A 17,006-nucleotide genomic window follows, 5' to 3' on the forward strand; every position below is an offset into this window, starting at 1 on the left:
GCACGCGCACACATGGCGGTGGGCAACTATGTATAAGATTCTGAAAATTACTGCTACATTACAAATCAGGCTGATGAGGAATAGACAAATGGTAAGAATTTGTTAAATCCGAAACCTGGTTCCTGTTTAATAATGATTTTTTTAGGTGATTTTAAATGTCTTGCCTGCTCACGTTTTTGGTATGCTGCTATATTTCATGTTGAGAACTTTTTAGGTCTTAATAGACACAAAATGTGATCTATTTCTAGCGCATTAATTGTCCACGTTAGTGGTCAACGTTATTTTTAAAATGTACCTTAATCCCTGAGATTGCAGATAATATTTCTGAATCTCTTTGATTCTTTAAATGTGCTGGCCCCCTGATAATTAATCGATATTAATTAATATATTAATATATGAATAATTACCAGATCTTATAATAATATTTACCCATTATATATATATATATATATATAAACATTTTCAGAATGAGATAAAAAACCAAGGCTGTGAAAGATTTCAGAGCATTTATAAAGAGAAGGTCTTACAGCTGTTTCCGGGATATTTTATATATCCCTTCATCGGAGATGGTGTAAGAAAATGGTTAAGTAACAGTTATTCTAGATAAGATATGAAATAGAGAGTGAAATAGAGGAATGAAAATAGACATGAGATATGCAGGGATATTGCATCTGTAGATCCAATATTTAGGTAGAATGGTATACGTATGAGATTCCAGTACCTTGTGAGTAAGTTCCAATTGTTTTTAAAATTGGTCATTCCAAGTATAGAGTTTGTACACAGTGTTATTGATATTGAATCCAGGGTTTTATTTAAAGTGACTTAAAAGTTGGGAATGTATTTGTAAGGTCAAATCGAAAACAGGAAGAGAGGAACAAAGAAAAGAAAAAAGAAAAGAAGAAAAACAGAGAGAGAGATAATAAAGTGATGAAGAGAGGGAAAATGAACTGGTTAGGGGTCAGTCAAGATATATTGATAGAAGGTATGGGGAGGTGAGGGTGATAGAGAGAGAAAGATATGAGGATGCAAAAGATGATAGGGTAAAGAGTAAAGGAGTGGCAGAGAGAAGGAATGGGGGGGGGTGATGGGTGATAGAGAGAGAGAGGTATGAGAGTATAATGAGTAAAGGAGCGTCAGGTATGTAGTGATAGAGCCTAAGTGAAGGGCAGAGAGAGGGGGTAGGGTTAGTAAAATGGTGGAATGAAGAATTTGGGAATATAGGTTAGGTTGGTTAGAGGACAGGTCAGTGCTTAGTAGTAGAAGAATATATATATGTGAAGATGTATACACATGCATGTATTAAACATGTATATAGATATTTATACATATCAACACCTACACATACAACACGTACTTGTATGTATATGTACATATGTACACCCATAAATATGTGTATCTGTATGTATTATTGCCCCTGCACATGCAGATATATATACCTTACATACACACACACATACACACGCATATACGTATGCACACAATTAAATGGTTCAGAATTGTAACCCCCCCCCCCAAAAAAAAACCCCAGCAGGTAGAGACAGGTATGTGTGTGTTTGCATCCCCTTACCTTGACATCATGTGATGGTTTTAAATAGGCATCACTGTCATACAGATGATACTGTTACCTAGTAAGTTAATCCTTTCTCAAACACACGCAATTTATAGGTTGGTACTCAATTCTGGATTCTGTAGAATCAAACAGACATGAGAGAAATTCTCCCTTATAAGATGGTCTATCATAGGCAGCTTTTACCAAAAATTTGATATCTCTTCTCAGAAGTCAAATGAACTTCAGCAACTTGAAATAACTTAGTTGGAGACAATGAACCACTTGGTGAATTTGGACCCTAACATGTAAGCTTATAATCCACTTGATAAGGCACTGGCATGGCTGTGTAGTTAAGAAGTTCACTATCTAATAACATGAAAAATTTGCAAGCAGGTTACTATCAAAAAGTTTTACCCTTTAGCACTTACACTGCCCATATCTGGCCCAAATATTTTACCTGTTTTATGTTCAATTGGCCTCTCACACTTACTGTACAATGTCATTATAATCACATCATTGAAATCCCGAAGCTACAAGATAAAACATGATTAATTCAAAACAATATGAATAAATAAGCATTACATTGATAGAGTAATCTGAGTGCTAAAAGGTTAAAAATGTTGAATGTAAGTTGTTGGGGTGGGGTACCTTTGGATCAAGAAGTGACACAAGATTTCCTTTCTATTCAAGGAGCAGTGAGGAGCTTGGGAAAGACAGAAGCAGTTTGAGAATGAGAGGAAATGAGTGAAAGTTGTATAATTTGTTGAAGTGGTAGAACTGATATGAAGACTGGTAGGAAAAGAGGCCTATTTTTTTATCTGTATATGTGATGTGGTGAGGCTCTGTCTGTGGTCTGGGCTCAGCTATGAGTCCACTTGATTGTGGACTCATAATAACCATGCACAAGGAAAAATTGCTACATCTCTTCAGATTTGTTCCCCTCCTTATGCTTCCATATTCTTTCTCTTTTAGTTTTATTTCTCTCACCCTACTCTTTGTACATCTATTTGGTAACATGAGAAAACATCACTTTCTGACAAAAGATACTGTTAAAAATTTTGAACTTGTTTTTTTATGATGAAGCAATTTATAAACTTTTGAACCTTTAATATATACAGTTGAATTTCGATTTATGAATGCCTTTCATCACAAAAAAAAAATTGATTTACAAACAATTTTTCAAACATAAAACATCTTGGGTGATGAACATGCAAGCTGGCAACAATGGTTGACATCAAGTTGGGAGTATCAGGTTGACATCAAACAGCAGAGCATCGGGTGCTATCTAGGTTTCACTCAGTGCACATTCCTGCTCAAATTCACTGTGCCTTCTTTTGAATTTTCGATAGGAAAAATAGTTTTGGTTTAAAAACATTTTGGGTGACAAACAGCCTTCAGAAACAAATTAAATTTGGAAACTGAGGTTCTACTGCATGCATGTGTGTTCCTTGTCCTTGGCCAAAAAATAAACCTAAACATTCCTCTTATTGTGCATTCTTATATATACTTGATACATTAACACATACGCGAATAAGAAGCAGACTTACAGATACAAATGTTGAGTATATGTCTTTCGGTGTGTGTGTGTGTGTGTGTGTGTGTGTAAGAGGAAGATCCAGGATGACATGGGATGAAGTAGTGAAAAATTACCTTCAGATCTTGAGTCTCACTGAGGAGTTGACAAAGAGCTGAGATGGTTGGTGATTTGTTGTGCTTGAGAAAACCTGTTCATGTAAGTAAAATTGAGACCCTAAAGGCATATCATTTATGTCTCTGCCCCTGCGCACAATTTGTCCCTGACAAATCTCTCCCCCAACACTCATCTTCCTAACACACCTTCAGTCCTCTTCCCTTTATCTCCCACTCTCCTTTTGGGCTCCCACGAACTTAATTGCACTCAGTCTGTCTTTAATAAATATCTCCTCTACACTCATCTTGCTAACACCCACTCCTTCCATCACTTATATATACCTCCCTGTCACATTTGGGTAAAATCTCTCTCTCTCTCTCTCTCTCTCTCTCTCTCTCTATATATATATATATATATATATATATATATATATATATATATATATATATATATATAAAACTTGGATAGCCATATATCTCCACTTCTGCAAGATACCTATTTCTGTCACTCTACTCATACTCTAAACTTTCATTGCCTGGCTCAAGGCCACCTCCCTCAATTCTACTCTTCACTCAGTTGAGTGACCTTGTCTAGCAAGTTAATAGGTAACCTTGCTGTTGCTGGTTCTGGTACCATGTAATATATACTCAGTGCACTCTGTAAAGTGATTGGTGTTAGGAAGGGCATCCAGAAAAAGCAGACAGTAGAGTTTGGTGCAGTCGTCTGACTTGGCAGGTCATATCAAACCATGCAAGCAAAAAAAGTGAACATTAAATAATGATGATGATGATTGTTAGTGTGTATGTATGTATGTATGTATGTATGCATGTATGTATGTATGTGTGTGTGAGTATACACACAACTGTTTGTATATTGACATGTGCTCTGTTAGACATATTAGGTGGTATCAAAAAGTTCCCAAACTAGTTCTGTAGCATACCAACAGATGGCAGCACATGGTTGCATGCAAAGTAAGAGCTAGCAGTGACCTTCGTGAGGCAGTGTGCCAAGTGACGTTGCTGTGCTTACTTCACAAATTGTGAAATTTGTGTTCTTGTGCTCATGTGTATGTGGTAGTCTGCAATTTTATCCTGGACAGGAAGTTGGAACAAAGAGCCAACATGAAATTTTGTGTTAAACTCAGGAAGTCTGCTACAGAGGCATTGAGCATGCTTTGGCAAGTTTACGGCAACAAGGCAATGGTTTGTATGCAATGTTTTGTGTGGGGCAGATGTTTCAAAAGGCATGATTGATCTGCAGCTCAATCAAGAGCATTTTGTTTTTTTTGTTTCATCCACAATATTGTACATCAACAATTCATCCTGCAAAGCCAGACCATCAATTGAAAATTCTACTGTGACATTTTGAAGCATCTGAGGGAGGACAATCGATAAAAGCAACTGGATCAGTGAAGCATGAAGAATTGGATTCTTCCTGACAACAATGCATCCTGTCTCTGAGCTCTCCTTCCTCACGAGTTTCTCACCAAAAATAACTTGGTATCACTTCCACACCCACCCTATTCACTAGATGTAGCACCTATGTTCTTCCATCTCTTCCCCGAGATGAAAAGGGAGCTCAAATGTTGCCGTTTTAGCACCATTGTCAAAATCAAGAGCAAATCACAGAAGGTCCTTGACTTGCTAACAGATAACAACTTCCAGGCCAGATTCCAAAAGTGGAATGCTGGGACCAGTGTATTGCTGTACAAGGTGGTTATTTTCAAAGGAAATGATGTTAAAACTTAGGTATTAACGTCAGCGTCTTATGAAGCTAAATTTATAAGTTCTAAAATTGCAGAAGAATTCATTACTGGGCAGTTTAGCTTAATGGTAAAGCACTTGACGCGTAATCACAGGGATGTGAGTTCGAGTCTCATGGCTGGCCAGTAGCATATTTTTCTGCAATGTATGGATAATTTATCCTGATCATGCTATTTATTAGCATTATCACGCGTTTGAGAATAATAAAAAATTATTTCTCTATCTTTCAATACATCTCAATGCTTCTAAAACAAACCTTGTTTGTTTACTTTCATCATTAGGTAAATAAGTTATTTTTATTAAACATAACTAGTTTAGGAACCTTTTGATATTACCTCATGCTTTATGAATGTTTAAATCAAACTCAAGCTTATCTAAAAATTTTTTCATTTATAGTTCCCAAAAGGTTCTAAAAAAAATTTATCTCAATGAAAAAAAACCCAAAGAAACTGATGCTGCTGAACAGGAAGCAGCCTTGTTATCACAGCTCTCAAATCCAAACATTCTGAAGTTCCTAGACAAATTAATTGATGATGAATGTTTCTGTATAATCACTGAATATTGCGAAGTAAGTAGATGTTAGTAATTGAATTTAAACACCATTTGAACTCTTCTGTTGATAATTATGCCTTATTTATTCCCTTCTTACTTTCAGAATTGTGGAGGCGCAAATGGCCCAGTGGTTAGGGCAGTGGACTCACGGTCATTGGATCGCGGTTTCAATTCCCAGACTGGGCGTTGTGAGTGTTTATTGAGTGAAAACACCTAAAGCTCCACGAGGCTCCGGCAGGGGATGGTGGCGAACCCTACTGTACTCTTTCACCACCACTTTCTCTCACTCTTACTTCCTGTTTCTGTTGTGCCTGTATTTCAAAGGGTCAGCCTTGTCACGCTGTCACGCTGAATATCCCTGACAACTACGTTAAGGGTACACGTGTCTGTGGAGTGCTCAGCCACTTGCACGTTAATTTCACGAGCAGGCTGTTCCGTTGATCGGATCAACTGGAACCCTCGACATCGTAAGCGACGGAGTGCCAACAACAACTTTCAGAATTGTACTTGTTTATCAGAGAATTAAATCTGAAATCAAATGTTAAAACTGAAATGGTTTCATTGTTGTTGAGTTTTGCTCAGATCATCTCACTGCTTTCCTTTGGCAAAGAAGAACAGGTGGCCATTATGAGAAAGATTGTGAAATTGACCAGATTGAAAGGGCTGAAAACAGACTCCCTTCTCTTTGGCCAAGCACTTATCTACTTTTTCAAATTTTGCTTGAAAAAGAAAGTGAGAGTGGAGAGGGAAGTGTTCCCTTCCAGCAAATTTGTGGAAAGGTGTGGAAAGTGCTAAGGTTGATCTGAATAAATGGGCCTACTCTGAGCATGTGCCTGTAGATTGAAGGAAGAGGATGAGGAGAGGGCACTTGCCCTAGTAATCCGGGTATTCATGGTTTTGTGGGGTTTCCGCAAGCAGCCCTTAGAAGTCTCCATTCTGCTAGGAATTTTTTCTTGTTTGATTTGTTTTGTTATTTTACTGTTTACTTACCTTTCTGTAACTTCACATTATATCATACTGTATCATCCTATATCTTTTAAAATCTGTTTGTAAACCTTTAGTGGTTTATGAAGTAATTGTTGTTGTTGTTGTTGTCATCAGAATCATTAGTGTGTCAGACAAAATGCTTTGTGTTATTTACTCTGGCTCTTCATAGTAGTAGTAGTAGTAGTAGTAGTAGTAGTAGTAGTAGTAGTAAGTGTTACTCATATAGTAAGTGAATGTAGCATGCTGGCACAGAAAGAATACAAGAAAAGACATGACAATCTAGGGAGAGCAATCCACTGGGAACTTTGTAGAAAGCTAGGATTTGACCATACTGATAAACGGTATGAACATAACCTAGTAAAGTACGAGAAAGTAAGAAATACAAGATGTTGTGGCACTTTAACATTCAGAGTGACAGAGTAATAGAAGCTAGAAGGCCGGATTTAGTAGTAGTAGATAAAGAGAATAGAAAGTGCCTGAGAATTGACTTTACAGTCCCAAATGATGAAAAAATTAATATGATAGGTATAGAACAAGTAGCAAAGTACCAGGACCTAGCCATTGATTTACAAAGACTATGGAAAGTGCAGGTAAAATGTATCCCAGTAGTTATAGGTGCATTGAGAACTATCCCTAGAGATCTGAACAGATGGATAGAGGAAATAGGTATAAAACCCAGTTTAGTACAGCTCCAGGAAACAGAGTTATTAGGGACAGCTAGGATACTTAGGAGTGTTCTTGGCAACTAAGGTTACTTGCTGTAACCTGATGTTAAGATTTTTTTTCTTTTCCAACAGTCTAATCTGTTGAGTGTGTATGAAACTAATAATAATATTTTAAAAGGATTAGCATAACTTCTCGCAAAAGTAAATAGACAATACAAAGAGTACAGTGTGATTGCAATAGATATTTTATTGGTTTGTATGATTTTTCAACAACTTGCCTGTCTTTATCAAGTTCAAAATGAAAAGCGATACATAGAAATTCAAAATTATAGAAATTCAAAATTATAGAAATTCAAAATTATAGAAATTCAAATTATAGAAATTCAAATTCAAAAGTTTGAATGAGGAGATACTGCATTCCCACTTTGAGGGAACGACATCATCAGTCTTTGATTTTCAATTTCCCAACTGGCAAAAAGAAAAAGAAAGAAAAAAATAGAAAAAGAAAAGATTTCTACTCCCTGTCACAAAAAGATCAAGTTCCTATATTCAGGATACTTTTGATTTTGTGTCTAAATCAACAATTTTTTTAAACACTGAAGCAATGTCGAGAACTGTTTTTTGGTAACCATGGATGTTTCTTCCTTATATCTCAATATTGACCATGATGAAGGGGTAGAAGCATGCATGAATGCCTTCAAAAAAGGATCAAACAAAAGTATTCCATCTAATTTTCTCTGTAGGCTATTGAGGTTTGTGTTACAAAGTAACAGAATGAAGTTTGGACAAAAATTTACCACCAGATGAGGGGTTGCACCATGGGTACCTCTATGGCAGTTAATTTTGCTAATGTTTTCATGACGAAATTCGAGACACAGTTACTGAAGACATCCAAATCCTTACATGGTCATAAACCAATACTCTGATTACAGTTCATTGATGACATCTTTTTTGTCTGGGATGGATTTCAGAATAGTTTAATTGACTTGTTGCATTTCTGTGACTATTATGCTGAAAACTATGGCTTTAAGTTCAACATAAAATTTATGTCTAGTTTTTCAAAAACTAGCGTTGAATTTTTGGACACAAAAGTTAAGTTTTCTGGAGGCAGAATAGTGACAGAATTATTTTGCAAGTCCACGTCCTTCCATTTTATAATTCAGTCAAATCCCAAATCCCAATTTTTGAGGATAAAATGAATTTGTACTGATATAGGGGATTACTGGAAACATGCAAATGCTTTTGTATTCCATTATGTCAAACACGATTACAATGAATCATGATTAAAGGAAATTGCAAATGACATAGCTAATATTAGCAAGGAAAGCCATGCATAATTTTAGCAAACAAAGTAAAATATGTGACAGAATTCCTTTAGTGATTAACTGGGACCAAAATCTTGCTGACATTTCAAAAGTGTTACATGAAAGTTACCAGCATTTTTCAGAAAAATATCCTCGTTTCAAACAACTGCCTATTGTATCCTTTAATTGAAATAAAAATATAAGAAAACTATTAACCGCTACTTCTGAGTCCAAGAAAGCTAACATTGGTGTTTCTTCTCACTGTACCTTGAATGGCAACTGCATGAGAAGTAAGCCCTGTTCATTGTGCAACAACATGAGTCAAGTCAATTCTATCCAGAATCATAACAGAAATGTTATGATTTATACAGAAGGTGGGATGTGTAGAGATTCCCATTTGGTGTACACAGCAGAATGCACCAAACACAACTTGATTTATGTTTGTTGTACAACAGAATAATTAAACTAAAGATTCAATGGGCACAGATATGATGTCAGGCACAATAATAATAGTTCGACAGAACTTGTCAAACATTTTATATCAAACGGCTGCAATTTTGAAAAAGACTTGAAAGTACATATTCTCAGAAAATATTCTGAATCTGCTACACTTTTAGTCCTCAAAATGCCTGAAGAAAAATATGTTTGTGAATTATTAACATCACACTGTGGAGGAATGAACAAAATAACCGGGGAATTTCATCATATTTACACGAAACTGTTTTATTAAATATTCTTCTTCTTTTCTCCTTTCTTTTTTCTTCCTTTTTCTTTTTGCCAGTTGTAAAATTGAAGACAGATGATGTCATTCCATCAAAGTGGGAACACAGGATACCCTCGTTCAGACTTTTGAATTTGAATTTCTATGTATCACTTTTCATTTTGAACTTGACAAAGACAGGCAAGCTGTTGAAATATCATTCAAACTAATAAAATATCTATTGCAATTGCATTGTGCTCTTCATATTGTTTAATAAAAATAATAATCCTTTCTACTAAAGGAAGAAAGCCTGAAATTTGGGGGGAGGGGTTAGTCGATTATATCAACCCCAGTATGTAACTGGTACATATTTTATAGATCTCAAAAGGATGAAAGGCAAAGTCGACCTCGGCAGAATTTGAACTCAATATAATAATAATAATAATTATTATTATTATTATTGTTATTATTATTATTATTATTGTTATTATTATTGTTATTATTATTGTTATTATTATTATTATTATTATTATTATTATTATTATTATTATTATTATTATTATTATTATCATTATCATCATAATTAAGGCAGCACTCTGCAGAATCGTTAGCATGCCAGGCAAAATGCTTAGCAGTATTTCGTCAGACTTAATGTTCTGAGTTCAAATTCTGCTGGGGTCAGTATAACTGACTTATTCCCTCCCTTGCGTCTACTGGTCATGTGCCAAAATTCGAAATCATCATCATCATCATCATCATCATCATCATTATTATTATTATTATTATTATTATTATTATTATTATTATTATTTCATTCTTTAGGGGTTCAATAAAATAAGTACAAGTTGAGCACTGGGATTGATGTAATTAACCTACTTCCACCCCAAAATTGCTGGCATTGTGCCAAAACTTGAAACCATTATTATTATTATTATTATTGACAACTTCTCAATTTAATCGCTATAGGGTGGAGATCTGGATCAATATATTGAAAAATGTGTGAGGGCTAAAAGCACAATAAGTATAAAACAGACACTAGATTGGTTTATTCAGATACTGCTGGGAGTCAACTATATACATTCACAGCATATATTACACCGAGACTTAAAGTCAAGGTAAGACCTTTTTTTTTTCCTGTTATTTTGCTTTGTTTAACATGCCAACATAGGTTAAATGTTACACATACACAAATGCAAGCATACACACACACTCATACACATGTATTCACTCACACATACACACACACACACACACACACACACACACACACATTCACTCATATCATTATCATCATCATCATCTTCTTCGTTGTGATGCATGTGCCTGGTGTACCCTTATCAGACGAGTAGTCATGATGGGTATATTGGGCTTCGTATAATTTACCCCAGTGTCACTTTGATGGTATGCACTACTCTCTCATTCAATAATAATGACAATAGTCATAATCCCTTCTACTATAGAGACAAGGCCTGAAATTTGTGGAGTGGGGATATGTTGATCACATCGATCCCCTTACTTGACTGGTACTTAATTTATTGACCCTGAAAGGATGAGAAGCAAAGTCAAACTCGGTGGAATTTGAACTCAGACTGTAAGACAGATGAAACGCCACTGAGCATTTTGCCTGGTGTGCTAATGATTCTGCCAGCTCGCTACCTTAATAATAATAATAATAATAGTAATAATAATAATAATAATAATAATAATAATAATAATAATAATGATGCTGAGACCCCCTTCAGTCATGACTGACCATGGGATTGCACCTAGAAATTTACCCTCCCAGGCACAAGTCTGGGCAAGGTTGTTTATGGAAGACCAGCAGTCGCCCATGCATACCGGCCTCCCCTCTCCACGCCACCAGTATTAATCCAAGGGAAAGGCAAAGGCCGATACAGCTTGGCACCTGTGACGTCATAACTCATTTCTACAGCTGAGTGAACTGGAGCAACATGAAATAAAGTGTCTTGCTCAAGAACACAACACGCAGCCTGATCCGGGATTCGAACTCACAACCTCACGATCGTAAGCTCAACGCTCTAACCACTGAGTCATGTGCCTTCACAACAACAACAATAGTAATAATAATAATAATAATAGTAGTAGTAGTAGTAGTAGTAGTAGTAGTAGTAGTAGTAGTAGTAGTAGTAGTAGTAGTAAACAAAAAAAAGGAGTAGGCACTTCCTACAGCAGAGGTTAAATATTTGTTTACTATCACAGTGATCAATGGGTACAGTGATCTTGAGAAAAAAAAAATTATTTGAGGATGATTCCTGGCTTACCATCCATGCAGGAAGTACAAAAAAAACTTGTTTTAACTGGTACGTCTCATATATTGAGAAGAACATTTTTGCTGTGAATTTTCTTTCTTTTTCTCCCTTATTTTCTTTGATTTCTTTTTTTCATTTTTCTTTTTTTTTGCTTTGTCTTTCTTCTCTCTTTTTTCTATCACATGACTTTGTAAATGAACAATCTGGTGTATTTATATTAATGGCCTATGGCCTACATAAGGTGGCGAGCTGGCAGAATCGTTAGCATGCCAGGCAATATGCTTAGCGGTATTTCGCCCGTTGCTACATTCTGAGTTTAAATTCCGCCAAGGTCGATTTTGATTTTCATCCTTTCGGGGTTGATAAATTCAAGTGCCAGTTAAACACCGGGGTTGATGTAATCAATTAGTCCCCTCCCCACAAATTTCAGGCCTTGTGCCTATTGTTGAAAGGATTTTAATGACCTGCAAATGCGTACAGTGAGTTTCTTTGCCCTAGGTGTTGGGAAGACACTTGGCAAGAAATGGAAACAGAATTGAAAGAAGAAGATGATGATGATGATGATGATGATGATGATGATGATAGTAATAATAATAATAATAATAACAACAACAACAACCATAATAACAACAACAACAATAATTATAATAATAATTTTCTGTTAATAATAATAATTGTAGAATAAAGATACAAATTTGTGGAAGTGATATGTAGTTGATTATGTAAAGCACAATCCTTTTTATTGATCCTTGAAAGCTGGGAAATAAATTCAGCCCTGACAAGATATTAAATTTAGATTTAGACTGTCATAACTTATAACTAAAACTGTTTCTGCTACACCTCTGCCTTTAAACACTCCAACACCAAAGTGAAGATGATAATATTAATAGTAACAGCAACAACAACAACAATAATCCTTTCTACTATAGGCACAAGGCATGAAATTTTGGGAGAGGAAGGGGTGGCCAGTCAATTAGAATGACCCCAGTACACAACTGGTACTTAATTTATCAACCCCGAAAGGATAAAAGGCAAAGTTGACCTTGGCAGAATTTGAACTCAGAACATAAAGACAAATGAAGTGCTGCTAAGCATTTTGCCTGATGTGCTAACGGGTCTGCCAGCTCGTCGCTTTACAACAACAATAGTAGTAAGAAGAAGAATAAAATAAACAACCACCACAATATGGCCAGTGACCCTTGTTTACAATTAGTGTGTGATGCTGAGACAGAGATGCAAACACACACATGTGCATGCACACACACACACACACACACACATACTTACACACACACACACACACACGCACACACACACACACACACACACTTACACACACATATATACTCACATACAAATATGTGCAATGGGCTCCTTCCAGTTTCTGTCTACCAAATCTACTCACATAGCATTGCTCTGCCAGGGGTTGTGTAGAAGTTGAACCCAAAACTACATGGTTAGGAAGCTGTGCCCTGTGCCTAACCATGCCTACATTTCATTGTCTTTATAATACTTTTTCCATATTGTATCTTTAGGAACATTTTTTTAAAGAATGGCATCATTAAAATTGGAGATTTTGGAATTTCAAGAATATTGGCAGGACCATCAGACTATGCTTCGACTTTTATCGGGACTCCCTATTACATGAGCCCAGAAGTGCTGAAACATGAAGGTTATAACTGCAAGGCTGACATTTGGTAAGTGCTCTTTATTTTCCTTTACATCAGAAATTTTATTGTTTTTACACAATAGTATGCTATGATTTTGAGAGAGACTTGGTTACTATTTCATACAAGATGATTGATTGTGTAGAGTTTCCCTCACTGGCTCTTAAAAAAACTCCACTACTTTATTATCATCGTTATTATTATTCAGTAGTTTTATTTTTATAACGTGCTTTCACTTCACTACCGAGCGCAGCTCTGTGTGCCTTGGGTATGTGCTGTGGTTTGCTGTGATGCTCTTATGGTTACTGTATTGAAAGTGTTTTGCGTAGGATGTGTACAGTGCCCAGTAGTGCAATTTTCTGTATGTTATATATATTTGTAAGTCCTGGTGTTTTTGTTATGTATTTGTCTGAATATTTTTTTTATCATACCTAATGTACCTACTATGATAGGAATTGTTTCTGTTTTTAGATTTCACATTCGAGTTACCTCTATTTCCAGGTCTTTGTATTTTGGAAGTTTGTCCATTTCTTTTAGAGAAACGTTGTCATCTGTTGGTGTTGATACATCGATTAAAAAGTATTTTTTCCTTGATGATCTGTGACAACTATATCTGGCCTACAGGCCTTAATTTCTCTCTCTGTGTATTGGCATATCCCATAGTATGGTTGCTTTCTAATTTTCTGTGACCTTTTCTGGCGTGTGCCTATACTATCTTTTTTCTGTTGTTATTCCATAGTGCTGGCATAACTTCCAGTGTATATGTCCCCATTGCGACTTCATAGAAAATCCATACCTGGACTGAAATTACATTCAAGCATCCATACAAATAGATACAGCTTCTTAGTGCTTTTTTTTTCTTTTAACTTTAAGTCCTCTCCTTCAAACACTCATACGTCGAAACCAACGGGTGCGACCATCATTAATAATAATAATAGCAATAATAATAATAATAGCAATAATAATAATAATAATAATAATAATAATAATAATAATAATAATAATAATAATAGCAATAATGAACCAATTACATCAAACACAAAATAGAAAATGAACCAATTACATCAAATACAGAATAGACAACACATCAGAAAGTGATAAGTGCAGAATTTGTAGACAAAATGTTGAAACCTTATGGTATATTACTAGTCAATGTACGCCACTAGCCCAAAAAGAATATATGAGACGTCATGCCAATATAGCAAGGATTGTCCATTGGACACTTTGCAACAAATATGGACTTGACAGCAAAAAAGTGGTACAAACATAAATCCAAAGGCATCATCAAAAACGATCATGCAAAGATCCTATGGGATTTTATGATTCAGTGTGACCATGAGATAGAGAATAGGAAACCAGACATAGTCTTAATTGAGAAGAAAGCAAATGATGCTGGATCATAGATATAGCATTCCCAGCTGACAACAAGGTATGTGATAAGGAAGAAAGAAAAGTCAATAATAGATATAACAGGTTAGCTTGGGAGCAAAAGGTGGTAGTAGTACCAATAATTGTCAGAGCCCTGAGAACAGTGAGTAAAAATCTTGAGAAGTACATGGAACAAATAGTGGATGCAATAAGGGTGGAGCACTTGCAGAAAACAGCACTGCTTGGAACCGCTTGACTACTCCGGATGGTGCTTGTAAAATAAGGGGTGTTACCTTGGTTCACTGGTAGTGAACAGCTGACACTGTAGTACATTTCCAGCATTAGAAGCTGTGCAACAATAATAAGTACTAATAATAATAATCCTTTCTACTATTGGCACAAGGCCTGAAATTTGGGGGAAGGGATAGTCAATTACATCGACCCCAGTGCTTCACTGGTACTTGATTTATTGACCCTGAGAGAAAGGTGGTGTTGAGTGTGTATAAAGTATATAAAGTATGTATATAAAGTGCATTAAGTAATCATTGTATTCCAATTTCCTTCACTTTTCAATGACTAGTAGATGAGCAACTATCTTTTGATACAGACACAACACAGGCTAAGCTTTCAGGTTTTTTGGATAAAGTTTTCAGAAATAACCCAATAAGTTTGCCATTAACTCTGTGAAATATTCACAAGTCTTGTTAATCATCATCATTATTATTATATGATCAGAGATGCACATATCATCAGCCAGTAAGAGACATTCTCAACTGGTTATGTTTTAGCAACTGGTAAGCAAATCTGCAGTATTGAGCAGAATATTTGCTATAGCCTATCTTGTACACCGAGACAAAACATGTACTTCCAATCAGTTAAGATCAGAAGCCACGACAGCCAGTGTTGGTTTGTTTACATCTCTGTAACTACGTGGTTTGACAAAAGTGACCATCAGAATAAGTACCAGGCTTAAGAAGCAAAATAAGCACTGGGCTCAATTTGTTCAATTAAACCCTTCAACGCAGTGCCTCGGCACAGTTGCAGTCCAATGACTGAAACAAGTAAACAGTGAAAGATAAATCCTATTTTTTGTCATTGAATCTTTTCAGGTCTATTGGCTGTATCCTATTTGATATGTGTGCATTGGAGCATCCATTCACTGGAGAATCCTTTTATTCAATTGTGAACAAGATTGTTAAAGTGGAACCACCACCTCTGCCCAACCGCTATCCTGAAGAATTGAGCAAGATATTCAATCTGTAAGTTATCTAATCTTTTATCTGCACTTGTTTCAGTGCCATTGAGCTGTGGCCATGCTGGGGCACCATATCAAAGTGTTTTAGTTGAATGAATTGACCCTAATTGACCCCGGTACTTACTATTCACTCTTTCGAGCCTGATACTGAATCTGTTGGTCTCTTGTGCTGAACTTCTAAGTCATGAGGATGTAAACAAACCAGCAGTGATGATCAAGTGGTGGTAAGGAACAAATATAAACACAAAGAGACACACATAGATCATCATCGTCGTCGTTGTCATCATCGTCGTCGTCATCATCGTCGTCGTCATCATCATCATTATCATCATCACCATTTAATGTCTGCCTTCCATTCTAGTATGGGTAGGATGGTTTGGCAGGGAACCAGAAATATGCAGGGCTATGCTGAGTTACAGTGTCATTTCCGACATGGTTTCCATGGTTGGATGCTGTTCCTAATGCCAACCACTTTACAGAGCATACAGAGGTGATTTTTTTTTCCATGCCACTAGCTCCAGTGAGGTTTTCATGTAACTTACAAGACAGGAAAGAACTAAGACAAGCCACGTGTTGAAAAGTTTAAGTATGACAAAGTGACAAGCACAGGTGTATTGCTGTAGAGGAGATAGATGGCTGAAGGAGATGAGAGGAAGGTAATGAAGGGATGCTAGAGCAAACTCTCAAAGAACAAGAATGTGAGCATCAGAGAGGATTCAGACAGTGGGTCATGGGAGGAGTGGATATTTTCATAAGAGTATGAAGTGGGAGTAAACAGGTGGAGGTAGTGGTTAATATAGTGAGTGAGGAACAAAAGTGTGAGTGCATATGATTGGAAATACCAGTATGTAGAGAGGTAAGGCGAGAGATACTGGAATGGCTCAGGAGGGAGTACAGAGTAGAAGGTAAAGAACAATGGGCAAGGTGTAGGAGCAGTGGAGAGAAAGAGAGATAGGGATACATAAGGGGCTTTAGTTCATGGGTTGTGGTGGTAGAGAGATGTTCAGAATGGAATGTAGTAGAAGGGAGAAAGAGCAGTGGCTGGAGGTAAAGAAAAGAAGTGATTGGTTGAAATAGTGTGAACAGGCGCAGGAGTGGCTGTGTGGTAAGTAGCATAGCTTGCTTACCAACCACATGGTTCCGGGTTCATTCCCACTGCATGGCACCTTGGGCAAGTGTCTTCTACTATAGCCTCGGGCCGACCAAAGCCTTGTGCGTGGATTTGGTAGACGGAAACTGAAAGAAGCTCGTCGTATATATGTATATATATATATATATATATATATATATATATAT

The 17,006-nt window shown here is 36.3% G+C and overlaps 1 protein-coding gene across 1 annotated transcript in view; it reads left to right on the forward strand.

Moving 5' to 3' along the window:
- LOC106872114 (serine/threonine-protein kinase Nek11) overlaps nt 1–17,006 on the forward strand; it is a 51,296-nt gene that overhangs the window by 17,556 nt on the left and 16,734 nt on the right. The window contains exons 2-5 of the mRNA XM_014918980.2: nt 5,339–5,510; nt 10,117–10,265; nt 12,956–13,117; nt 15,565–15,714. Coding sequence (XP_014774466.1) covers nt 5,339–5,510; nt 10,117–10,265; nt 12,956–13,117; nt 15,565–15,714 — 633 coding nt within the window. The remainder of the gene's footprint in view (nt 1–5,338; nt 5,511–10,116; nt 10,266–12,955; nt 13,118–15,564; nt 15,715–17,006) is intronic.

Source organism: Octopus bimaculoides, chromosome 4 (genome assembly GCF_001194135.2).
Source record: "Octopus bimaculoides isolate UCB-OBI-ISO-001 chromosome 4, ASM119413v2, whole genome shotgun sequence".
Lineage (NCBI taxonomy): Eukaryota > Metazoa > Mollusca > Cephalopoda > Octopoda > Octopodidae > Octopus > Octopus bimaculoides.